Here is a 25,643-nt window from a genome sequence, read left to right as displayed (position 1 = left end):
ACCACAAGTAAAGAAATATTTGTTTATAACATGGTTTAAATTAGCCCTTTAAAGGGCACTTCAAAGCCAGTTCATGATTTGGCCATGAAGTGTTATCAATTTTGTTTTCCAAATGGATAGATAAAGTTAGCAACCTAAACTGAAATCAAGTGTCACTACGCAAAATTTGTGCAGAACTTGAATTATTATTCCTTTAGTTCTTTTGTTAGATTTTTAGTCCACATAATCTTTAACGGCTTCAATACCTCTCAGAGAATGCTGCTGTTTGTGTACAGACCTTTAGAATGTTACAATGTAATTTACATGTTTTAACCCATATTAACTAGCACTGCCAAAAACAAGCAGAACTAAATATTCCAGATTACAATCAGCAGTCTGTCTGAAGATCATATATATTGTCCTTTCTCTTACCTGTCCTCGGGTCCAGAATGGAGACATAAGGGAAATCTGCCAGTTTATAAAACTGTATGTATCTCTGTCCTTCCTCACTGTCATGGTATACCTACAGACCACCACATTTGAAAAAAGTTAATGCCTCAAAACTGAACAAAACGTGTCTTTATTTTACCATATACTCTACAGTTTGTAAGTACACAATTCCCATTAACTCTTCCAAACATTAGTATGTGGATTTTATTAGCGTAGAAAGGTCATAGACCCAAAAAGGCTAGTTTTGAACACATGGCTTTTAAAACTGTTTTAATATACACTCATTTCGGTAATCTGAGATTAAATCCACAGTTCCATCTTTCTTGGCAGTTCTTAGAGAGCACTGGGTTTTGTTTTGTTTATAAATTACAAGAGGCTTGATTTTGTTGTCTCACTCCCATCAACTCCTATCTTCAACGTATCTCTATTAGCCTCTCACCTGCCAAAAAATGAAATGCTCCCGGATAATGTTCTTCACAGCCTCGTTGCTCCAGACGTCACGGTTAAGACACTGGCATGCAAAGTCCTGCACATTCTGGATGTTAATCATGAGCCATTTATTCTGCATCTGACCACACTCTTTGGCCTTCAAGCAGACAGAAATAATACATTATTTAAAAACAAAAGGCTAGACAGAAACAATGTCAGCAACGATGGGTTGATTTGTGCACCAGGTTTCACCAAAACCCCTTTACAGTAGAAAGGATGATCAGGACTAGCAAAAGTCATCCTCAAAACACCTGACAAACAAAAGGCAGGGCTAGAAGACCTGCTTAACTGCAGTTCAAGTTGGCTAAATGTATTAAAAAAAAATAAAATAAAAAAATCACACTTTGGTTAACTGAGATCAACAAGCCAAGCCCAGAAGGATAGGGAAAGGAAGCAACTTGAGAAGCAAAAGACTGAAAATGGAAAAAAATCTGAATTAACCATTTGTTCAGAGAAAACAGAGTGAAGTGAGTCACATCTGATAGCATAGGAAAGACCTGGTTACTCAAAAGGAAAGCCTGTAGACCCTTTTTCTGTGTAAATAGGCTAAAGCTACTGACTGGGGACTTGTATTTATACAACAGCCCCCTTTTTCCACTCTTCATTTTTTCTAGATTTTATGTTGTTAAACTTAATTTTGGTGTGACTGCCAAAACAGGAGTCATTTTCTGATGCTCATTCAGACTGCAAGTGGAGGGAGGGTGAGGGGGGAAAAGAGATGGGAGGGTTTGAAGTCGCAGGAAGAGATCTTACTGGTTTGAGTCACAAAGCTGGCATTGTCTGATTGGTTGGTTGCAAGTTAATGGTAGGAGTTTGATCAAGAATGTAATTCTGATCGCTGAATTGTCAAACCTGTTGAAAAAAAGAGGGCTTTATCAAAAGCAGGAATGCTCATATCTCCAGGATAGATTGGAAATAGTGATGAACTTTCCTTAAAAAAAAAAAAAAAAAGATTTACTTACATGAGTTTGCACTAACTGCATTACTCACAAGGGGGGAAAAAGGCAAATTCAAAGGTTTAGGGTATTTCACCAGATTTTACTGTTTTCTTCAGAACCTAAGCTTTAACTTTTAGAATGAAGTTTCTTGTCTTGTCTACCCACTCATGTCAATGAATTGTAAATTTAAAACCTCAGTATTACCATTCCAATGCTAATACCTCATTTAATTGGTAATTCAGTTAGGGCCTGTATATGTTAAGGAAAGCTGGTTCAAGTTTACTTACTATACACAGGACCTCACATTAAACACCTAGGTAATAAGATTTCTGCCTGGCCAGATGACAGACCAATTGTGGCCTGATTTTCCATTCACTTTAAAGGACATCATACAGAAATTAGGTGCACGTAGGATATGCCAGTACTCTTGCATATTCACATAATGAGCACTTCAGTACTTATCTTTAAAGTGCTTCTCATTCATTAGTTAATCCTCACAACACTCCTTGGGCACCTATTTAACAGAAGGCGAATCTAAGTAAGTGGCCTGATTTTTCAATATGCTCACCGGCTCCAAAGGAGACAAACCTTTTATTTAAGAACCGAAATACAGATTTGGATGTCTAATTTTTGGAATTATGACTTGCCCAAGGCTCAGGGGAAAATCCATATCAGAATGTATATTTAGACCCAAGAGTCCTGGTCCCAGTCCTGTGCTCTGACACCCAACGCTGCTGGATTACAGGGACAATGACTAAGAGGTCTATTCTGTCTGCAGTTTCTCTCCTACTCATTACATATAGCTAAATTACTATTAAAAAAAAGACTCAAAGGTGTTTTTCTAATTTTCTAATTCTAATTTTTCTACTTTTGTGTGTATTTGCCAGCGTTTTGTGTAATCAATTTCACTCCCCTCCCACCCAAATATAGTCACTTTCCCCTTTAAAGTTTGTGAACAAGAAAAACCCATACTATGTATTTACAAAAACAAGTCTACAGAGATTGATTGGGAGGGCGGGGGGTTGGAGGGGCAGGGGAGAGAAAAGGGAGGGAGAGGGGGAGTTCTTCAGGGCAGGTGTAATGCCAGAATTACTTTAAACTCATTTTTTAAACTGATCAGATTTTATACTGTGTCCTTTCAAGTAGTAAGACTCTTGCAATTACCTTTATTTATAATAAAAATTGAGTTTACAGCATTAGACAAGCACTGGACTCCCAGAAATGACTTGCAGTACCTGAATTTTCTACAAAACTTGAACCTAGTTCAATAGCAGTCACTATTTACTTTAATAATGTGATGAATATTTCTGAATGACTCCTTTTTTATTACTGAACTAACTGGAACTAGTATCAAGTTTATTTATTTATTGGAACCCTATTGTGCCAAGTGCTATACAAATACAGACTGTCTGTTTCAAAGAGTTTGCAGTTTAGACACAAAAGGGAAAGGAAAGAGGCACAGACTTGTCCAAGGTCACAACAGGTCAGTGGTAGAGCCAGAAATAGAATCCCCAGTCCCCTGATCCCTGCCTGGTGCCCCATCTACTGAACCATACTGCCTCTCCAATGTATGATAGAATGTGACCAAGAAGAAAAGTTGCACATTTAAAAAGACAGCATCTTCTCAGAGTTCTCTTGTTTGTATGTGGTAGAGTGAAACAGGAGGAGTCTGAACTGGTTGATCCAAACAGCTGGTCATATTTGGTGTTCCATTTATACCAAGCAGCCCTATAGCTCTGTATTTGTTGTTATTAGAAACAGAAATTCATAAGTATTTTACTAATTAAGTTACACAAATAGAAATTCACTGACTCATGGGATTGAACAAGATTAAAGGACAGCCTAATCTGGCCATCAGAACCTTTATTATATGTGAGGATAAACAAACCCAAACTTTACTTAGAGCAAGACTGATAGTTTGAAGACATCTTTTTAACCTGAAAAACTAACAGTATTTGATATGGACACAAAGACAACATTGAGCTCTACAACATAATTTTTATTAGGCTTTTCAAAGAAGCGACACACTTTTAAGGTTCAAATAAACGTTTTACTCATTAAAAGTTCAGAACCAGATGCCACATGGCTAGTTGCTTACACACATCTAAGAATGCACTGAATCCTGACCACCAGATTCCTAGCTATGCCAGCTTCATGTGTATCATGAGCAGATACTGCTAATTACACCTACAATGCTTGTGGGCGTAGAAACATACAAAAGGCCTGTGACATACAAAAGCGTTCTTTTGGGAGTAGGATGAAACCAAGTGTTCACTTATGATCCTCTCAAGAGCTATTCAGCAAGAACTCAACGCTCCTTTTAACCATGACTAAACCTTCCTCTTATTAGTCCCAACCCCTTGATCTGTCCCTGAATCGCCTCCCAATTCCCATCTTCACACTCTACGTGCATATTTCCCTCGCCTTCAAGTACTCTACAGTAACTCCTATCATGAAGTGCCTCATTTCACCTCTCCTCTATTTCATTACCCTAATTGGATCCATGTACAACGACAATATTTAGTGTCGCAGTGGTTTAGTGCATGGGCTCAACTCCATTTTAATTGTTTGGTCCATGCAGAAGTCTACATTAAGGAAAAAGATTAGTTGCAAGGCTGAATATGGCAGAGTCAGGAAATGCCAATGAGAATGTTTGAATAATCTCAATTCTGCCTCCTTGTGCATAAGGCATGCAATTACAGACTATTACTTGCTCACATACTATTTCTCAAACACAACACACACTTTCTACAGTTTCAGAGACACTTCAGTGCTTAAACATGCAATCTTAATGCTTTCAACACAGGCTTATGGTGTGTGTGGAATTTCCTAGTTATTTAAAAAGAAAGGTGGGGGTGGTTTCAAGCTGTTTAAGACTAACATATTGTTGTTAGTAGTATGTTCTGAGCCATGGACCTCTTGAGATCTGCAAGAATGAATCCCCCGTCCTGTTTACTGAGGAGCCCTTTTCCACAAACATGAGGAGTTGCAGAGAGCCCTCACCTGCAAACCTTTAGGTGTTCGTGTACAGCAACTCCCGCTATTACTTTAAAAGGTCTGCAACAATGGTTCTCAACCTTTCTAGACTACTGTACCCCTTTTCAGGGATCTGATTTGTCTTGCATACCTCAAGTTTCATCTCACTTAAAAACAACTTCCTTATAAAAGCAGATAAAAATACAAAAAAGTGTCACAGCACACTATTACTGAAAAATTGTTTCCAATCTCATTTTTATATAATTATAAAATAAACCTATTGGAATATTATACTTACATTTCAGTGTATAGTATACAGAGCAGTATAAACAAGTCATTGTATGAAATTTTAGTTTGCACTGACTTCACTAGTGCTTTTTATGTAGGCTGTAGTAAAACTAAGCAAAAATCTAGATGAGTTGATGTACCCCCTGGAAGACCTCTGCGTACCCCCAGAGGTATGCATACCACTGGTTGAGCACCATTGGTCTACAGGACTAAATCAGGTCTCTTACACAATCCTTGCCTCAACCTATGTACACCCTCACAATACAGCCAAGTAAACCACATGCAGATAGTATGTGCATAAACGCAATAAACTCTACGTAAAGTGCACTGATCACATGAAAAATGGGTCATAACTTGATCAAAGACACATCAATACTCACTGGAACATTCAAAGGCATTTTTTCCTCAACAAAAGCTACTTTCAATGCCAAAATTGAATTTTCTATCCATAACAGTTTAAACCAGAGGTGGGGGAATGGCTGGTGCAAAAAGTTGCAATTTTTTAAATTGTATTTTTTTTTAATAGTTGGAAAAGCTTTTTTCCCTCCCTCTCTCTACATGTATTTAAAAAATGAGAACTGGTCATGACAGAAAACCTCAAAAAACATTAAGAAGTGCGTAAGTTAACTTAAGTTGCAGATGAAAACTGGAAAATTTCAGCCCAAAGAGATGAGCTACAAAAATCTGAATGACTGAAAATAAGGGATTGAATAGAACTGCTCACACAACCTTCACTAGAGTGGACACTGCCACTCCTGCTATCTTTTGTGTAAATGTCACAATAAGCTATGGCCCCGCCCCAGAGGAATTTAGCATCTAAATATTTATTTAGATAAGATAATACCAAGATCTGAGGGCGTAAGCAGTACGAAACATTTGTTCTTAGATATTTCTGGAGGCAAAAACTTTAGCTTATGACCATTAGAACTGTCACATTAGATTTACTCGATTTCATAAATGTATCATGTAGTCAGGTACATGGAGGGGGGTTAGCTAGAAGTGAGTTTTGAGGAAGGTCTAGAAAACTGTGTGGTTATCAGGTATACAAAAGGAAGGAGGCTGTCCCAGGCTTAGGAGTAACATAAAAGAGCGAAGATGACAAAGAACATGGAAGCGAGGATAGTGGTTAACTGATGGACAGGAGAGTGATTTGGGGATGGGGGAAAAAATAAGTTCCTCTAGGAGCCCTAGTCATGGATCAGCTGTACAAACAGAACAAAAAAGATGGTGCCTGCCCCAATAAGCTTACCATCTAGTCTTTGCCACATTACAATTGAGTTGTTGGGACACCAGGGTGAGATGCCAGATGCAGTCACACTTGTAAAACTGAACAAAGAGGCAGAGGTCACAAGTGAGTGGAGGTGTAGACTTGGAAGCAGTTAGATACCTGTCCTTGTGCTACCTCATCCCCTCTCAAGGGTTCAGTGCATTCAGAAAGAAGAGAAGAGCACAGAGGAACACTGGTGATGAAATATTGATCTGTGAGACAGGAGAACCAGGCAATTACAATGCTCTGGAATTCCTCAGAGAGGGAAGAGCGAGGACAATATTGATTATGATGATACTTGATCTGTGGAATACTATTTCCGTCACCACCATGCTTCTGCGCAGAAAGATCATGATTCTGCACAGACATCTGGTACCCAGAGCACCTATAAAGAAAACCTTTAGCCACAGCATCTTTCCTGAATTTAAACAACTAGGATTCTTCCATCCTGGTCAGCTTCACTCATGCACTGAAATCTTTCACCAGTGGCATCTGCGCAACTTCACATTTAAAAAAAAAGAAAAAGAAAAGAGTGTGGGCCAGGGAAGAGAACAGTGGATAACAAGCCCACCCTTTTCAGAAATCAGTTACTACTTGCTAAGATCAGTCCTATATAACTCATAAAATTACTACCACATGCAAGTGCTAGCTGCCAATATTTAGAAGCAGACTATTTTCTTGTAATTTATTGTATGATCATGTTATAAATCAATTTGGATATGCATGCTGATGTAGGGCTTACAAGCTATGCCCAATTAATACATAGGTAGTCTTACTGAAAGACAGAAACCTACCGTTTCAAAGCTGCCTTTGTGCATCAGATCGATGGGAGGCCTGAAGAGGTCTGCAAGGGTAGTGAGTTTCTTATCTATTGCACCTCCATTCCGCAGCTCCTGCTCCTGTCGAACTATACAGCCCCGGGAGGAACAGGATTTGAATTAGACAAAATATTCAAAACAGTACGTTACAGTGCCTTCACCCCCATTCCCTGGATACAAATTCACCTGGTTGAAATAATTTTAAAAGGTTACAAAGTCCACAGGCCAAGTTTTTTTTTAAGACAGGATCCTAAAGTGAGGATTCTAAATACATAACAAGGCAACTAAGTGCTCTGATTTTCTGAAGTGCTGAACACTTAACTCTCATTGATTTAAATATATTTTGATTTGTAAAATGTACACATTAGTAGGATCTGCTTGTGAAAAATCATGCAACTTATTCTGGTTCCCAGATATGGATTTACTAGTCTAACTTTAGGCTCCTGTTTTTCAAATATTGACCTACATCCAAAAATATTTCTGGTTTGATCTTTCACCGGTTCCCTCACCTTCACAAACATCAAAGGACCCCTTTGACAGAATCAGATATTTCTTCACATAAATAGAATATTCTTTGAAACTCACATTTATCGTAGAGCCAAGCTCTACGATACAACCGCATTTGCTCCAACTACTCAGACAGAGACAAACACCTACGAGATCTCTATCAAGCGTTCTTACAACTACAATACCCACCGGCTGAAGTGAAGAAACAGATTGACAGAGCCAGAAGGGTACCCAGAAGTTACCTACTACAGGACAGGCCCAACAAAGAAAATAACAGAACGACACTAGCCGTCACCTTCAGCCCCCAACTAAAACCTCTCCAATGCATCATCAAGGATCTACAACCTATCCTGAAGGACGACTCATCACTCTCACAGATCTTGGGAGACAGGCCAGTCCTTGCTTACAGACAGCCCCCCAGCCTGAAGCAAATACTCACCAGCAACCACTCACCACACAACAGAACAACTAACCCAGGAACCTATCCTTGCAACAAAGCCCTTTGCCAACTGTGTCCACATATCTATTCAGAGGACACCATCATAGGGCCTAATCACATCAGCCACCCTATCAGAAGCTCGTTCACCTGCACATCTACCAATGTGATATATGCCATCATGTGCCAGTAATGCCCTTCTGCCATGTACATTGGCCAAACTGGACAGTCTCTACGTAAAAGAATAAATGGACACAAATCAGATGGCAAGAATTAAAACATTCAAAAACCAGTCGGAGAACACTTCAATCTCTCTGGTCACTCGACTACAGACCTAAAAGTGGCAATTCTTCAACAAAAAAACTTCAAAAACAGACTCCAACAAGAGACTGCTGAATTGGAATTAATCTGCAAACAGGATACAATTAACTTAGGCTTGAATAAAGACTGGGAGTGGATGGGTCAATTACACAAAGTAAAACTATTTCCCCATGTTTATTCCTCCCCTGCCCCTGCTGTTCCTCAGATGTTCTTGTCAACTGCTGGAAATGGCCCACCTTGATTATCACTACAAAAGGTTCCCCCCCCCACCTCCACCTTCAGGTAAGGTGAGCTATTACCAGCAGGATCACTCATTACAGTGTGTATGGTAACACCCATTGTTTCATGTTCTCTGTGTATATAAATCTCCCCACTGTATTTTCCACTGAATGCATCCGATGAAGTGAGCTGTAGCTCATGAAAGCTTATGCTCAAATAAATTTGTGTTAGTCTCTAAGGTGCCACAAGTCCTCCTTTTTTTTTTTTTTGCGGATACAGACTAACACGGCTGCTACTCTGAAACTTGACATTTAACATTAAATCCTTTCACTGATAGACTTAGTTACTGCAACCTCTTATAGGTCAGAGGTTCTCAAATTCTTTCTATAGTCTACACCACACTTTGAAAAACAGTGTCCTCTGGATACCACTTCTCCCATTCATGACCATGGAGGCCACCTTGCATGCCCATCTGTGATCACATGAAATCTTTGGGGGAATTACAGCAATTGCTTACCTAAAAAAGCAAATTCACAAAGTATTTTATGCAGTTTAGCAGCTGGAAATGGGGAGCCAGGACCATGTGATCAGCCAACTCTCCACTAGACACAAGCAAGTGGACAGTGGACCAGAGTACAGAAGCCTCCTGTACCTGTAAATATCACTATTTTGCCGCCTCTGGAAACATGTCTGCAAACATTAAAGGCCAGATTAGTGTCAGACTTTAACTATTACGTTTCCAGCTTTCATTTAGGTGAAAAAAGCTTTTGGTGTATTTATGTATTTTTATTGAATTTTATTAAGTTAGAGGAGAGAGAATGTGTAACTGGATCATATATCCTTCTTCAAGAGCTACTGCTGACATGGTGGAATGCTTCCAGATTCAAAGACATTTAGTATAGGGATATGAAAGAATTAAACATTGCCTGCAATATTAATCACTTTTAGTAACACACATCATAGTAACAGACAAAAGGTTGTGTTCCATCTAACTGACCCATGTTGGTGATCATGGAGCTGTAGTGTCCACTTTTTATGCACCAGCATGGGCCATTCCACTTTGGATTATTGTAAGGATGTGTCAAAAAACATTTTGGAACATCTTCCTTTGTGGAAACAGAGTAATTAGAGTAATGGAACCCTAAATTCCACTGTGTTGTTTAATCTACCACTTCCCAGTACATTACTAAACTTTAACATAGACTCCTCAGTTTGTATATCTTTTGTTCAAATAATATGAAGCACACTGTCTGAGACTATGTGTTGGAGTCAAAAAATGTGGTTATGCAGTAGGGTATAGGTTATTAACAGAGAAGCCAATGACACTACCTTTAAATACATTATTATTAAAGAGTCTGACTGGGACCCTTTGAAAAATGCCAGTAGAAGATTGTCAGCTTTTTGTTCAGTGTTCGTACAGTGCCTTGCACAAAGGGGTCCTGGTCCATGACTAGGGCTCTTAGGCACTACAGTAATGCAAATGATTAACAACAATAAAAGTTATTAAGGCTGCATTTGTCACAGCTGCCAAAGGAGTCATTTTTTGAAATTTTATGATTTAGAAGAGTCTATTACTTTTGTCATTTGGAGATTTTGCACGTGGGTGGGTGGATGTAATGGTAAATGGCTAAACAAATTCATGGAGAACTTCGTGTGCTGCCAAGTAAAACCCAGGACTAATCTGAAGACTAATAAGAGTGCGGGCAGAGCAACAGTGGCCACACAAAAGACCAGATTAGTAAATGAGAGCTTTAATTCCCCTAGGATTCTTGAGTTCTTTCCCCACCGTTCCATCCCCCACCACCAAAGGAAAAAAATGCTTTTGAAGAATTAGATTGGGTTATCAAAGTCCATTCTGGTATGGCAAGTACTTTACTCATATGTCCAGTACTGCCACAGAGCACACACAGATTTTTTTGTTTTATAAGATTGGAGGTATGTATCAGGGTCACAACAAGGTCCACTAGTATCTGCCAAGATTCATATTTCCATGACTTGGAATCTTCATCATAATCACCCCACAACTATTTAAGATTGCATGATTATAAAAGCAGTCCTCACTGTGACACTAGTATCCGTGGGGAGACAGCTGTAGTTAATAAATAGACATACCTTTAATTATAAAAGTAGTAATGGCACCACTACAATTAAAGATTAATAAAGTAGTTTTAGAATAGAATATTGCCTACTTCACTGGAAATTCCAATCTCATTTAAAATTAAAAATTGTTTGATGACTGCAGCCAATGATCATGGCCAATAGCAGATAACTCTGTTCATTCCACACCACAAACTAGAAACCCTACCATAATGAACTACAGATACTTACTGGTTTCTGTTTGAAAATCCCGAAAACCATCAAATATTGAACGGGCAGGTCTGCGTCGTTTAGGAGCTTTAAAAAATAAAAAAAGATCTCTCATATGTAATTTCAAAGCTAGATTGTCAAAGAATTACTTTTGAATGATGGCTTACCACAAATTTGTGATGCAAAAGACTGAAGACCCAAAGCATTAATAAGGAGGAAGGTCACTGGGGCAGGGTAGGGGGTAACCAGAACAACAGACACAAGTATCACCATATTTTACTTTAGGATATCCCCCACAAGAGCAAGTCTTTCCTCAAAGCAAATCCAGGTTGCTGATGAAAGCAAGTAAAATGCTGGGCCTCCCATTTCTGATATGCTTGTACATACCCATGCTGATTGCTTTTCTGCCATGCTGCCCAATGTAGTATTTAATGAAATAATTCTTACCACACTGAACCCAAAACATAAAATAGGGACCCTCTTTAGAAAATAACTATGTGTCCTGTAGGAGTAATAATGGAAATCCCTCTAGGAAGGCAGCTACTCCCAGGGTTCTCCAATTTAGTTCTGTCAGGCCTCTCACCCACATCATCTTCTTGGCTGTTGGGTGGGGTGGGCAATACCTGGATTCAAAAGGAGGAATCTTGCTATTACCCTATCCCCAAGCAAACCCCTCTCAAGGAGCTCTATGCAGTTGCCTCTGGGCACAAAAGGAGGGGCAGAGATACTGGTCCAATTCTCTGTCTGGGCAATTCACTCACACGGACCTCTGTAATACCAGGATAAAGGGCTGGGCTGAAGTCACCTGGCATTACTATCTATAGCTGCTGCTCCAAAGTACTCCTGATGGGGCCATAAGACAAGACACCATAGAGCGATTTATTTCAAATTTTTGTCTGCCTAGGAATGGTCATTTTTAACAATTAAGACAGTATTTTCCAAGTAATTCAGTTACAGGAGATGTTCAAACACTCAAAGTAAATGGAAAGAGGCCACCATACAAATTAAACTTAAAGCCTGTTTTTAAAAAATCCATTTGCAGGGAGACTGGTTGAACTAATGGGCATTGCCTACTCCTGAGGGAATTCTGCACCAAAAAGTTAAAATTCTGCATAATTCTGCATATTTTATTTGTCAATAAACAAACATATATACATGAAGGTTCCAGCATGGCAGTGGGGAGCACAGGCCACTGGCAGCATGGAGGTGCGAGATCACCCTGCAGCCCTCCCCCACCCCAGGACAAGAACTCGGCAGTGAGGCTGCACCTGACTCTGACACAGCATGAAGGCCAGGCCTGTCCCAGAACGGTGTACCAAGACAGTAAGCAAGAGGGACAGAGTCTCGCACACCCAGCTCTAGCCCCCAAACTAGGTGTGGGGCAAGCAGGCTCAGCCCAGCAGGATCCAAGAATGGAGATGCTTAGTGTGGGGGGATCCAGATGTTCGGTGAGAGGGTTCTGTGTGGGGCAATTTGAATGCTCAGGAGCTCATTGAGGGGGTTCCAGGTGTGGGGGAAGAGGTCCTGGTGAAGGTAACTGGGGCACAGGGGGGTCTGGATGTGGGGGGGATGGAGGCTGGGGGGGGCAGGTGCTCGGGGTGGGGGGCTTGATGAGGTGGAGGTCCAGGCGCAGCTGGCTGGGGCTCAGTGGAGTGGAGGTCTAGGTGCGAGGGCTTCTTGGGGTGGGGTCCAGGTGTAAGGGAGGTGGGGCTCAAGTGCAGGGGGCCTCAGTGAGGGATGGTCTGAGTGCAGGGGGAGGTCTTGGTGAGGGTCCAGAGGGCTCTGGATGAAAGGGGGAAAGGCATGGTGGGGTGGGGAGTCAGGTATGGAGGGTGGTCTGGGTGCAGGAGTGGGGACTGGATGCAGGGGGGGAAGGGCTTGGTGGAGGTCTGGATGCACAAGGGGTTGGGCAGAGGGGGGACGAGCAGTTCCTCATACAGTGACCCCTCCCCCTGTGGGCTGAGGAGCAATGGGGACAGGAAGCGGGGAGGCCTGGGGAAGTGCAGAGCTCCTTAGAGCCTGGGAGGTTTCTGGGGGTGGGTCTGATCTGGACCAGGCCACTCTGGGTAAGGAAAGAGAAGGTCCCATTGTCCTCCCCCGCCCCCCCAGCCAGGACTAGCAGCTAAGACCGGCGCAGGGTAGGAGCCACTGGCTGGGATGTCTCCTCCACAGTGATTTACCTCTCTGCCGGCTGCTCCGGGCGCCCGAAACGATGTGCCCGCACCGCTGGGGAGGGGTGCATGACCGCTCTTGTGGCTTCCCTTTGCTTCCCCGTCATTTTCTGCGGGGAAGCAAAGAAATCTGCGGGGGACATGAATTCTGCACACACGCAGTAGCGCACAATTCCCCCAGGAGTAATTTCCATCTCTAATAACTATGAAAAAAGGTATCATATTTTTGACCCCAAGTGATCTGCTTTGTACATCATAATCACAAATTTTCAGACTTGGGTGCTTCAATGTGAACTTCGGAGTTAAATACTAAGCACCCATAAATCTCACACAAATCAACAGGTGCTACAAGTGCTCAGCATTTGTGAAAATCAGCTGTCTGTAGTTAGGTATTTATGTGTGGCTTTAGGAACCTGAGATTAGGCACGCAAGTCTGAAAACATTGTCCTATATTTGTGTGTTTCTTTGGGATGTAATTTAATAGTTGGCTATGGATTGCGGTTATCTTCTGTTTCAGACAATTATTTAAGTATCCCATTCTCAAGAGAGTTCCATGCAAAAAACAACCAGACAACATTCAAATTCAAATATCCTTATACCTAGACGGAGTTCTGTAGGGCAAAGACTGTCCTTTCTTACATATCTGTACAGTGCCTAGCACAATGGGACCCTGAACCTTTATTGGGGTTCCCAGGGATCATCATAAATATCCATCTCTTCGCAGAAGATCAATATTTTAACAAATAGGAAAATGATCTTCTCATTAGCCCGTCACTTTAAAAAGGGAAAAAAGACAACACTTCAAAAGCAAAAGATGATAAAGCAATCTTATACTTAAAGCAAACAGTAAATAAAAACTACAAGGTGCATTTCAAAACTTCAGTTTATTCTCCAAAGGAGAAAATGAGATTAAACTACCAATAGCAGTAACAAATGGGAAAAGCTACTATTACCATCTAAAACGAATTCACACGGTATCCTTACTTTGCACTGTGCCAAGTGTACAATTACTCGAGCCTTGGTGCATTACACCGTAATGCCCATTGCATATTGCCTGTAGAACGCCCAGGAACCACCCCCTTTCTCAGAAACCTTCTACTTTCTAAGCCTCCCCAAAAATATTTCTTCAGCAGATAGGTAGGTTCAGATCACTCAAGAAATTCAATACAAAGCAGAACTAAAATAATCAAATATTTTTCTTTAACATTTCATTAATAGTTTGTCTTTACCCTTCATATACTTCTGACTTCATTTCTAATCCTCCTAACTCCTTTGTAGCTCTAGTCCTCTTGAATCTTCAGCAGTTCTTCTTCCCTTCATCACTAATCACTCTACCCTTCAATCCCATCACTTTGAGCATCTCTAATATGGGAGAAGTATCTTCCAGTCCTGTTCCTGGACCACTGTACTCAGCCAGTAAACGGGAGTATTTTAGCGTAACTTATGAGGCAGCACCCACTATAAATGGCACATAAAGCAAACTTCACTCCCAGTGGTGCATGATTTATTACCTATGTCTCCTTTGAGAAACCGTACTTCCAACTGCATAGAGGTATTTCAAAATGTGCAATCACATCCTATGGCTATAGAGTTATTGTAGAGAAGAGCAGCAAGAAGCAGTGACGGGATTACATTTCTCAGGCTTGGTCTACACTCCAGACTTATCCACACTCTCTGAGAAATGCATTTATACTGACTGAACTCCTGGTATAGACAGCGCTGCGCTGACTGGGGGCGGGGGGAGAGCTTCTCGCATCAACATAGCCACTGCCTCTTGAGCAGGTGGAGTACCTAGAGTGGTGCAGCTGCACCACTGTAGGCATGTGTAGACCAATCCCTCAGTCAGTTATGATTTTTCTTTTGTCACTCACCCAGGTTGGAAGCCACATAAACAAAAACACAAACAAATCTTACCTCCAAACAAGGGCTCTGGCTCTACCAAAATTTCCTGCTTTTGTGGAATTGGTGCTCGTACTTCATCCCTACCAGAGGGGAAAAAAAATAACTTCATGTTTACCGAGGGATGTGCTGGGCACTGTATAACCAAACACTACCAGTTCCTGCCCCAAGAATCTTGCAGCTTAAATGACAGACAATAATACAGATGCATACCACCATGGTGAAGTAAGGATGTTATACACGTTTTTAATGATGTTATTTCAGGTGGCTCAAAGGCTCCACAGAGGAAGTGGATGTTTAAAAGACCTGAATTGAGAGAGGTTCTTTGACACATAAGAGGTTCCATGCATACAGGGTGTCACAGACTAGAGTCTACAACCCTACATAATGCAGAGAGAAATGCTTTATTTGTTTTACCAATTTCTTCACAGTCTTTTAGGCACTGTGTTTGAAGTTTAGGAGATGGACTGGCTGGCTCTTGAATGGAACCAAGGTATCAAATTTATTCCAATAAAAGCACTTCTAGGTTTTAACTTATGGTGGTATAAAAAGAAAAGGAGGACTTGTGGCACCTTAGAGACTAACAAATTTATTTGAGCATAAGCTTTCGTGAGCTACAAGCATCCGATGAAGTGAGCTGTAGCTCACAAAAGCTTATGCTCAAATAAATTTGTTAGTCTCTAAGGTGCCACAAGTCCTCCTTTTCTTTTTGTGAATACAGACTAACACGGCGGCTACTCTGAAAAGTGGTAAAAAAGTCACTGATTCACACAGACACAAGGCCTCCACACTAATGAATACAGACTTTTAGCTTCAGTACCTGTCAAAGGCAACTGGCAAAAAGGAATGGAATTTAGCATCAGCTAGGACTGTTGGAATCACTCCAGCTGTTTTAACCTCAAGTACACCCTTTTCTGGCACTTTCATCTTTATACTTAACCTGAATTTAGACAGAAAGTTTAATAAGATTGTTTCTAGGGTCAAAGTTCTCCATCCATAGAGCAGCTAGAGCAAAAGGTGCAGCACTGCCAGCTTCCCTACAATGCCCAAATGCAACGCACTCATGCCTTTCAGTGACCAACTCTGCATATGAGCGGGTAATATGCTCTTCATAATTATTCATACCCTGGCCTTTCATGAACTTTCAGGAGCTGGAGGCGCAAGTGGTGTTCTCGTCCATCCTCCCCGTGGAAGGAAAAGGCCTGGGTAGGGACCGTCGAATCGTGGAAGTCAACGAATGGCTACGCAGGTGGTGTCGGAGAGAAGGCTTTGGATTCTTTGACCATGGGATGGTGTTCCATGAAGGAGGAGTGCTGGGCAGAGATGGGCTCCATCTTACGAAGAGAGGGAAGAGCATCTTTTCCAGCAGGCTGGCTAACATAGTGAGGAGGGCTTTAAACTAGGTTCACCGGGGGAAGGAGACCAAAGCCCTGAGGTAAGTGGGAAAGCGGGATACCGGGAGGAAGCACAGGCAGGAATGTCTGTGAGGGGAGGGCTCCTGCCTCATACTGGGAATGAGGGGCGATCAACAGGTTATCTCAAGTGCTTATATACAAATGCACAAAGCCTTGGAAACAAGCAGGGGGAACTGGAGGTCCTGGTGATGTCAAGGAACTATGACGTGATCGGAATAACAGAGACTTGGTGGGATAACTCACATGACTGGAGTACTGTCATGAATGGTTATAAACTGTTCAGGAAGGACAGGCAGGGCAGAAAAGGTGGGGGAGTAGCACTGTATGTAAGGGAGCAGTATGACTGCTCAGAGCTCCGGTACGAAACTGCAGAAAAACCTGAGTGTCTCTGGATTAAGTTTAGAAGTGTGAGCAACAGGAGTGATGTAGTGGTGGGAGTCTGCTATAGACCACCGGACCAGGGGGATGAGGTAGATGAGGCTTTCTTCCGGCAGCTCACGGAAGCTACTAGATCGCATGCCCTGATTCTCATGGGTGACTTTAATTTTCCTGATATCTGCTGGGAGAGCAATACAGCGGTGCATAGACAATCCAGGAAGTTTTTGGAAAGCGTAGGGGACAATTTCCTGGCGCAAGTGCTAGAGGAGCCAACTGGGGGGGGCGCTTTTCTTGACCTGCTGCTCACAAACCGGGAAGAATTAGTGGGGAAGCAAAAGTGGATGGGAATCTGGGAGGCAGTGACCATGAGTTGGTTGAGTTCAGGATCCTGACGCAGGGAAGAAAGGTAAGCAGCAGGATACGAACCCTAGACTTCAGGAAAGCAGACTTCGACTCCCTCAGGGAACGGATGGCCAGGATCCCCTGGGGGACTAACTTGAAGGGGAAAGGAGTCCAGGAGAGCTGGCTGTATTTCAAGGAATCCCTGTTGAGGTTACAGGGACAAACCATCCCGATGAGTCGAAAGAATAGTAAATATGGCAGGCGACCAGCTTGGCTTAATGGTGAAATCCTAGCGGATCTTAAACATAAAAAAGAGGCTTACAAGTAGTGGAAGATTGGACATATGACCAGGGAAGAGTATAAAAATATTGCTCGGGCATGTAGGAATGATATCAGGAGAGCCAAATTGCACCTGGAGCTGCAGCTAGCCAGAGATGTCAAGAGTAACAAGAAGGGTTTCTTCAGGTATGTTGGCAACAAGAAGAAAGACAAGGAAAGTGTGGGCCCCTTACTGAATCAGGGAGGCAACCTAGTGACAGAGGATGTGGAAAAAGCTAATGTACTCAATGCTTTTTTTGCCTCTGTTTTCACTAACAAGGTCAGCTCCCAGACTGCTGCGCTGGGCATCGCAAAATGGGGAAGAGATGGCCAGCCCTCTGTGGAGATAGAGGTGGTTAGGGACTATTTAGAAAAGCTGGACGTGCACAAGTCCATGGGGCTGGACGAGTTGCATCCGAGAGTGCTGAAGGAATTGGCGGCTGTGATTGCAGAGCCATTGGCCATTATCTTTGAAAACTCGTGGCGAACGGGGGAAGTCCCGGATGACTGGAAAAAGGCTAATGTAGTGCCAATCTTTAAAAAAGGGAAGAAGGACGATCCTGGGAACTACAGGCCAGTCAGCCTCACCTCAGTCCCTGGAAAAATCATGGAGCAGGTCCTCAAAGAATCAATCCTGAAGCACTTGCATGAGAGGAAAGTGATCAGGAACAGTCAGCATGGATTCACCAAGGGAAGGTCATGCCTGACTAATCTAATCGCCTTTTATGATGAGATTACTGGTTCTGTGGATGAAGGGAAAGCAGTGGATGTATTGCTTCTTGACTTTAGCAAAGCTTTTGACACGGTCTCCCACAGTATTCTTGTCAGCAAGTTAAGGAAGTATGGGCTGGAAGAATGCACTATAAGGTGGGTAGAAAGCTGGCTAGATTGTCGGGCTCAACGGGTAGTTATCAATGGCTCCATGTCTAGTTGGCAGCCGGTATCAAGTGGAGTGCCCCAAGGGTCGGTCCTGGGGCCGGTTTTGTTCAATATCTTCATAAATGATCTGGAGGATGGTGTGGATTGCACTCTCAGCAAATTTGCGGATGATACTAAACTGGGAGGAGTGGTAGATACGCTGGAGGGCAGGGATAGGATACAGAAAGATCTAGACAAATTGGAGGATTGGGCCAAAAGAAATCTGATGAGGTTCAATAAGGATAAGTGCAGGGTCCTGCACTTAAGACAGAAGAACCCAATGCACAGCTACAGACTAGGGACCGAATGGCTAGGCAGCAGTTCTGCGGAAAAGGACCTAGGGGTGACAGTGGACGAGAAGCTGGATATGAGTCAGCAGTGTGCTCTTGTTGCCAAGAAGGCCAATGGCATTTTGGGATGTATAAGTAGGGGCATAGCGAGCAGATCGAGGGACGTGATCGTTCCCCTCTATTCGACATTGGTGAGGCCTCATCTGGAGTAGTGTGTCCAGTTTTGGGCCCCACACTACAAGAAGGATGTGGATAAACTGGAGAGAGTCCAGCGAAGGGCAACAAAAATGATTAGGGGTCTGGAACACATGAGTTATGAGGAGAGGCTGAGGGAGCTGGGATTGTTTAGCCTGCAGAAGAGAAGAATGAGGGGGGATTTGATAGCTGCTTTCAACTACCTGAAAGGGGGTTCCAAAGAGGATGGCTCTAGACTGTTCTCAATGGTAGCAGATGACAGAACGAGGAGTAATGGTCTCAAGTTGCAGTGGGGGAGGTTTAGATTGGATATTAGGAAAAACTTTTTCACTAAGAGGGTGGTGAAACACTGGAATGCGTTACCTAGGGAGGTGGTAGAATCTCCTTCCTTAGAGGTTTTTAAGGTCAGGCTTGACAAAGCCCTGGCTGGGACGATTTAACTGGGATTTGGTCCTGCTTCGAGCAGGGGGTTGGACTAGATGACCTTCTGGGGTCCCTTCCAACCCTTATATTCTATGAACAACATGGACACCAATTAATGGCAAAAAGAAAAGGAGTACCTGTGGCACCTTAGAGACTAACCAATTTATTTGAGCATGAGCTTTCCGATGAAGTGAGCTGTAGCTCATGAAAGCTCACGCTCAAATAATTTGGTTAGTCTCTAAGGTGCCACAGGTATTCCTTTTCTTTTTGCGAATATAGACTAACATGGCTGTTACTCTAAAACCTGCAATTAATGGCAAACGTTGCTGTGGATTTTATGGTAGGACACAAGCCCCCTAGGAACCAGACAGAAACCACTAACTCATTTCTTGAAGAGCAAAAACCTAATTACTTTTTAGCCATGACTAATCCAATTTAGACCAAGTTTAAACCAGTGACTTGGAGGTGAAAGTAACTGTCATTACTACCACTTACACATCCACTGTGCAAGACCCAGCTTCTATGTCCCCTGACAGCAGCATTTAGCTAGCATGGCTTGTAACCAATATTCCTGATAGGTATGCAAATGTTATCCAAAACTTACAGGTGAGGAAATTGAGTCCTGGTACAATTTTCAGGACAGGGGACTATCTCTTTGTTATATGTTTGTATAGCACCAACAAGGTGCTAGCCTCTAGGTACTATTTTAACACCAGCAGTGAGAACAGGTAATTTTCCCAAGTCAAAACGAGAAACAAACCCCAGGTCTCTTAAAACCCAGTCCTGTGTTTTAACCACAAGACAATTCTTACTACCAGATAAAAGTTTTACTAGAACAGCCTTACCAGAGGAGTGGAGAAATGGACAAGATCATTAAAGAACTACATAGTAACAGTGAAGTGACAGCAGGTTATGAGAGAAATGAACAATGCAACAGCAAAATGCCTTGATGCCATAACTTTCCCACCTTTCTATCCTACCACCATTCAACACAGGTTATTCATTCACATGGATACATTCACACAGGCACATACTCAGTATGTGGTCGTACAGTTGATACTGCTGCTGAACTGGTGCTGGGCTCCTCTGCTATGCCTCCACCATCCAGAAACATAGTGACAGCCATCTCTAGATTATTGTTGCATGCTTCAAGCATATGTTTCCCCACACTTTCACTGGCACCTATAATACCAAAGACAAAAAAAGTCTCAGAAAATAGTATCAAGACCCTGATCAAAGAGGTGCTGGGAATAGCTGACAGGCAAGATTGCTCTTCCAAAGAATTGGTAATTAGTAAGAATGCACAACTTATGTGGCTGTCACTTGCTTTGCATTTATAGTTTAGAAACCACCAGAAGAAACACTAATATACATATCTTGCCTGGGGAGGGGAAAAAAGAGATGGAAACGTGGCTCTCCTTCAATCCTATCCCCTTCCTTAAAAAAGTAAAGTTTAGCAATAGCCATTTAATCTTTTTTGTTTTTTTAACAGGTCTCAGATCTTTGCCCAACACAAAATTCAAAACATGAAGAAGGTGCAAGGATCCAGAAAGACGTTGGGTTATACACAAAATTAACTACCAACTTCTCAAACCCTATAGATAGCTCAATATTAAATCAGCAATGAGTATACTGCAGGGTGGATTTGATTTAAATTACTAGTCAGGAAGATCCGATTTAATCATGGATTTCTACATAAAGTGCATTCTTGTTGGTTGTTATAACCTTAATACATATTCTTCACAACTCAGAGATAGAATCAAGGTTTCGTTTTTAGAAGGTACACACTATACATTTTTAAAGTGATTTCGCAAATTTTTCAGATTAGTTTTACAGCTATATCAGAAAATGAATGATTTTGTAAATGAAATACCCAAACAAAGGTAATTGAAGCAGATATTTATGAAGTCACTGGGAGGTGAACTATCTCCAGTTCAACAGGTTAATCATGAATATTTGGAGGATTTTCTTGCCATGCTGTATTACGAGGAGAACATCACCAGACAGAAAATTGTTTTATTTAACTAAAGCAACAATGTTAAGTATTCTGGATTTTTTTCTTCAACAGCAAACATCGTATTTTAACAAAACAAGCATATAAATTTTTGAATTTAGTTAAACATTCAAGTTTTTAAAAATCATTGTTGTTTTTGTTAAAATCAAATTTTAACTATTTTAGTTAAATACTACTACGTCAGCCAGGTCAACATGAGAAACTTAAAATACTGGCTTCTACAGCTATCTCACTCGTCTTCTCCTTCATTTTCCTGTTTGTTTATAATCTGGAAAAGAAAAACAAGCTTTCCTGCTTTTTCAGGTCCCAAACGATTTCTCAATTTGTAATGAATTAGTCCAAAGAAGCTACTGCTGTTAAAAGTGAGATTATCACTTCAACAGCCTCTGAATCCAAGAGCTTAAGTGACTTCCACCAGTTCACTGGTGTGACTTTCTTTAAAACATCAATCAGTAAATGTATAATCCTTGAATGGTTCACCCTTGGCTGTGACATGGGCATCCAGCAATCATTCCTCCATAATGCCAACTATAATAAACTTCAGCACTAACTCCTCTTCTTCAGCAGTTAAAGTCTGACCCTGGTACTGTCACTGCATATTTCTTTCTTAAGATCTCACTCCGTTCCTTCCAAATGTCAACAGTGTCAGCAACAAAAACAGCCATTTCCCTGCATTTTGTTCAAGGCTACAGAAATAGGCTTCACGGTACTCAGCATGTTTTCAACATTTCTCTTAAGCCCAATGTTGAGAACTTTGGCTGTGACAGTGCCATCTATTTTCTTATGATTTTGTTCACAGTCATCAGATTAGGCCAATTCTTGATATAGTGCTCAAAACAGTCCACTACTGAGTTCTATCGCACGTCTTGTGGGAGAGTTAACTTAGTTACTCCCACTTTTTTCAGAGAAGCTGCTGCAAAGTGGTGTTACGGAAGCATTTTGCAATTTCAACAACATTAGCCTTTATTTCTGGAACACGGAAGTCTTTGGCTCGGAGGTGCATCAAATGAGCACTGCAACTGTATATTATTAGGTTGGGACTCTTCACCCTCTGCTAAATAATTTCTTCTCATCTTGGATACATTTGCAGCATTGTCTGTGACCAAGCTACATACCAGACATTTGAATTGTTTTCCACAATTTGTTATAGCTTTTACTGCTACTTCTTGGAAGTATTCTGCTCTGTGTGCGTTTCCTGATGTATCAATTGTTTTTGTAAGGAAGACATTCCCTTCTTGCTGTCACACAAGCACATACAACAGGATCATTGTGGACATTGTTCCACCCATCAAGACTCAGGTTAACAATTTTACCCTCTAGACCTTTTGCACACTGTTCAATTTCTCTTTCATACACTTTATCCAGCAATTGGGTGGACTGTATCCTGGTCTTAATGACTAAACCATGTTAATGAAGTGTGGGTTCTCAATCATATGGAATGGAGAGTTTGTTGCATAAACAAACCGGGCAATTTTTTCATCAATTACCTCTTTTTATAATCTGCTGGTTCTCATCACAAACTTATCTATGGCTGTTTCTGGATGATGGAGATTTTCTTTTCGCTACAGGTGACATACTGTGGCTATGTGACATACATAATGTGACTGAAACGCCATCATTGACAAAAAGAAAAGGAGTACTTGTGGCACCTTAGAGACTAACGAATTTATTTGAGCATGAGCTTTCGTGAGCTACAGCTCAGCTCACGAAAGCTCATGCTCAAATAAATTCGTTAGTCTCTAAGGTGCCACAAGTACTCCTTTTCTTTTTGCGAATACAGACTAACACGGCTGTTCCTCTGAAACCTGTCATCATTGACAAGTAACTCTGAAACTATAGAAAATGACAACCATATTTTCCTATCTTTTAAAACCCTTCCCTTCTCTATTGTGGTTTGAAGGCACACAAAGAGAGGAAACTATAATGAAACAGACTATGCACAAGTTGTAGCAAGTGCTCAAGATAAACCAAACAAAGAATTTTCATAGGGAGCAATCCAGTGCCGTTTGTAAGAACAGGGGGGAAATATATATGGAAAAAAGGATCATTTCAGTGTATTAGATTACTTCCACAGATCATGTTACACCAGAATCTGCCCACTAATTACTCAAGCAAACAGAACTTCAGTTGCACTGGGGGAAGCAGGAGGAGGAAGACTGCTGCATCTTGTGGTCTCTGTTGAGTACAAGGAGCACTTGTCTTGGCGACGGAGGGAAAAGGAAAAGAGCATCTGACAGCATTGGAGTTTCACCCTTACAGCAGACAGGGATTCCGTGCCAGGCCCCCCAGCAGCCTGTCCCCCCACGCATGTCCCTCCGCTCGCCCACCCGGCTCCGGGTCTCTGTGCCGCAGACACAGGCCGGGCAGCGGCCCACCTGCCAGGTGGGGTGCCTGAGCGCCCTTCCCTGGGCCCAGGACTTTGCCGGGAGAGCAGGGCCGGGGCCACCCCTCGAAGGGCACAGAGAAACGGGCCAGCCCCTGATCTGGCCCACCTTAGGGAGGAGGGGGAACCCGACATCCCCTCAGCCGGGAGCCTCCTTGCCGGCGCCCCCCGGCCGGAAGCCGCCGCTGGCCCAGGCCGGCTCCGCCCGGAGCTGGCCCAGAGCAGCGGGACCCAGCTCCCCGGTGTTGCCCCCCGATACGGGGGCTACAGGACGTGCACAGCCCCCCGCCTTCCGTGTGTCTCACCCGTGATAGCGGTGAACTGCTGGATTAACCCTTTGAGCGCCGAGGAGGCCGCAGAGCCCCCGTGCGCCGCCATCTTGCCGCCGCCGCCGCCGAACAACAACACCAGCCACCTGCCCGGTTGCTGTGCACAGGCGCAGAGCCGCCCAAACTCCTTTCCCTTCGCTCGCCCCCAGGGAGGCGCTTTCAATTTCAATATCAAGCTTTATTGGTGGCCGCGGCTGCTCAGCCCACTTCCCCGCCCCTCCCGGGGCGGGGCGCTACTGTCCCTTTCCCTCAACAGTGGGAGGTGCCCAGGGCCAAAGTCGGGGTTCTAGATCTGCTCCCTCCAGCAAGGCCAAACACTGACAGCCCCTGGTGCGGCCATGTCCTTCCTTGGGCCAGGCACTAAAAACTCAAGAGTCAGGCTCTTGCTCTCATAAGATTAGATAGAAAATCAGGAGGGTGTTTTAAAGAAACAACGGGTTTCAGAGTAACAGCCATGTTAGTCTCTAAGGTGCCACAAGTACTCCTTTTCTTTTAAAGAAACAACGTGATTCTTTAAATGTGGCAGTGGGGCTGAGCCTTGTCCCATTCTTCATGCTACCAGGCAGGCTAGAAAATGCCTTTTTTTATTATTACATACAGTTTCTCCTATTCACATGACTCCAAGAGCTGGGGCTTTATGAAAAGAACCATATATCATGCAACGCACTATAGATTAATGAGAAGTGATGGCACTGTCTCCGTAGGCTGGCCATCTACACCAAAGCTACCCTCGGGGGATCCATCACCACCATGCTGTAAGGAGGTGGCTCACACCACACCCATGCTGAGTCTGCTGCTAGGAATCATAGAATATCAGGGTTGGAAGGGACCTCAGGAGGTCATCTAGTCCAACCCCCTGCTCAAAGCAGGACCAATCCCCAATTAAATCATCCCAGGCAGGGTTTTGTCAAGCCTGACCTTAAAAATTTCTAAGGAAGGCAGCAGTTGGGTTCCACCCACCCCCTGGCTGCAGTGACGGTGACAGGAATCTGGTGGCAGAAGTCCAGTGCCAGTGAGCGTTCTGTAAACACAACAGGCAGACGAATGGGGTAATTAAAACTTCTCAGATGCTTCCTGTAGATGTCACAGAGACTGCACTGTAATTAAATTTTAGCTTCGTTGTAACGGAAAAAATACCAAAGAAACACACAACGGTAGCATTTTTTAACTTTAAAGAAAGGAACTACACAAAAATAAAGAAGCTAGTTAAACAGAAATTAAAAGGAACAGTCACAAGAATGAAATGCCTGCAAGTTGCATGGAACAGACTTAAATGCCACAATGGAGGTTCAAACTAAACATATACCCCTAATAAAATAATAATAATAATTATTAATAATAATAAAAAACAACAAAAATAGGACCAAAAATTGCCACCCTGGCTAATCAGCAGACTAAAAAAGGTGGTTCAAGGCAAACAGGCATCCTTTAAAAACTGGATGTCAAATCCTGCTGAGGAAAATAGAAAGGAGCATAAACTTTGGCAAGTGTATAAGTGTAATTAAGCAGGTCAAAAAAGAATGTGAAGAGCAAATAGCAAAAGACACAAACAGCAAAAAATAAAATAATAATA

At 42.5% G+C, this 25,643-nt stretch overlaps 1 protein-coding gene across 4 annotated transcripts in view; it reads right to left on the bottom strand.

The window, feature by feature from the left end:
• The window catches only part of UBXN7 (UBX domain protein 7), a 61,099-nt gene extending 36,899 nt beyond the window's left edge, over window positions 1-24,200 (bottom strand). For all 4 annotated transcript variants that reach the window (XR_007358364.2, XM_075132299.1, XM_048863431.2 and 1 more), the window contains exons 1-7: window positions 24,047-24,200; window positions 20,379-20,526; window positions 15,081-15,148; window positions 11,017-11,082; window positions 7,182-7,294; window positions 869-1,015; window positions 412-502 (exon numbers count right to left, since the gene is read on the bottom strand). Coding sequence is in view for 3 of the 4 variants with exons in the window: in XM_075132299.1 (XP_074988400.1) it covers window positions 412-502; window positions 869-1,015; window positions 7,182-7,294; window positions 11,017-11,082; window positions 15,081-15,148; window positions 20,379-20,526; window positions 24,047-24,119 (706 nt within the window). In the remaining variant the exon portion in view is untranslated. The remainder of the gene's footprint in view (window positions 1-411; window positions 503-868; window positions 1,016-7,181; window positions 7,295-11,016; window positions 11,083-15,080; window positions 15,149-20,378; window positions 20,527-24,046) is intronic.
• Window positions 24,201-25,643: the final 1,443 nt, after the last annotated feature.

Source organism: Caretta caretta, chromosome 9 (assembly GCF_965140235.1).
Source record: "Caretta caretta isolate rCarCar2 chromosome 9, rCarCar1.hap1, whole genome shotgun sequence".
NCBI classification, from domain to species: Eukaryota; Metazoa; Chordata; order Testudines; family Cheloniidae; genus Caretta; species Caretta caretta.
The sequence above is the reverse complement of the archived record's forward strand: the minus strand, read 5'-3'. Positions and strand labels throughout refer to the sequence as shown.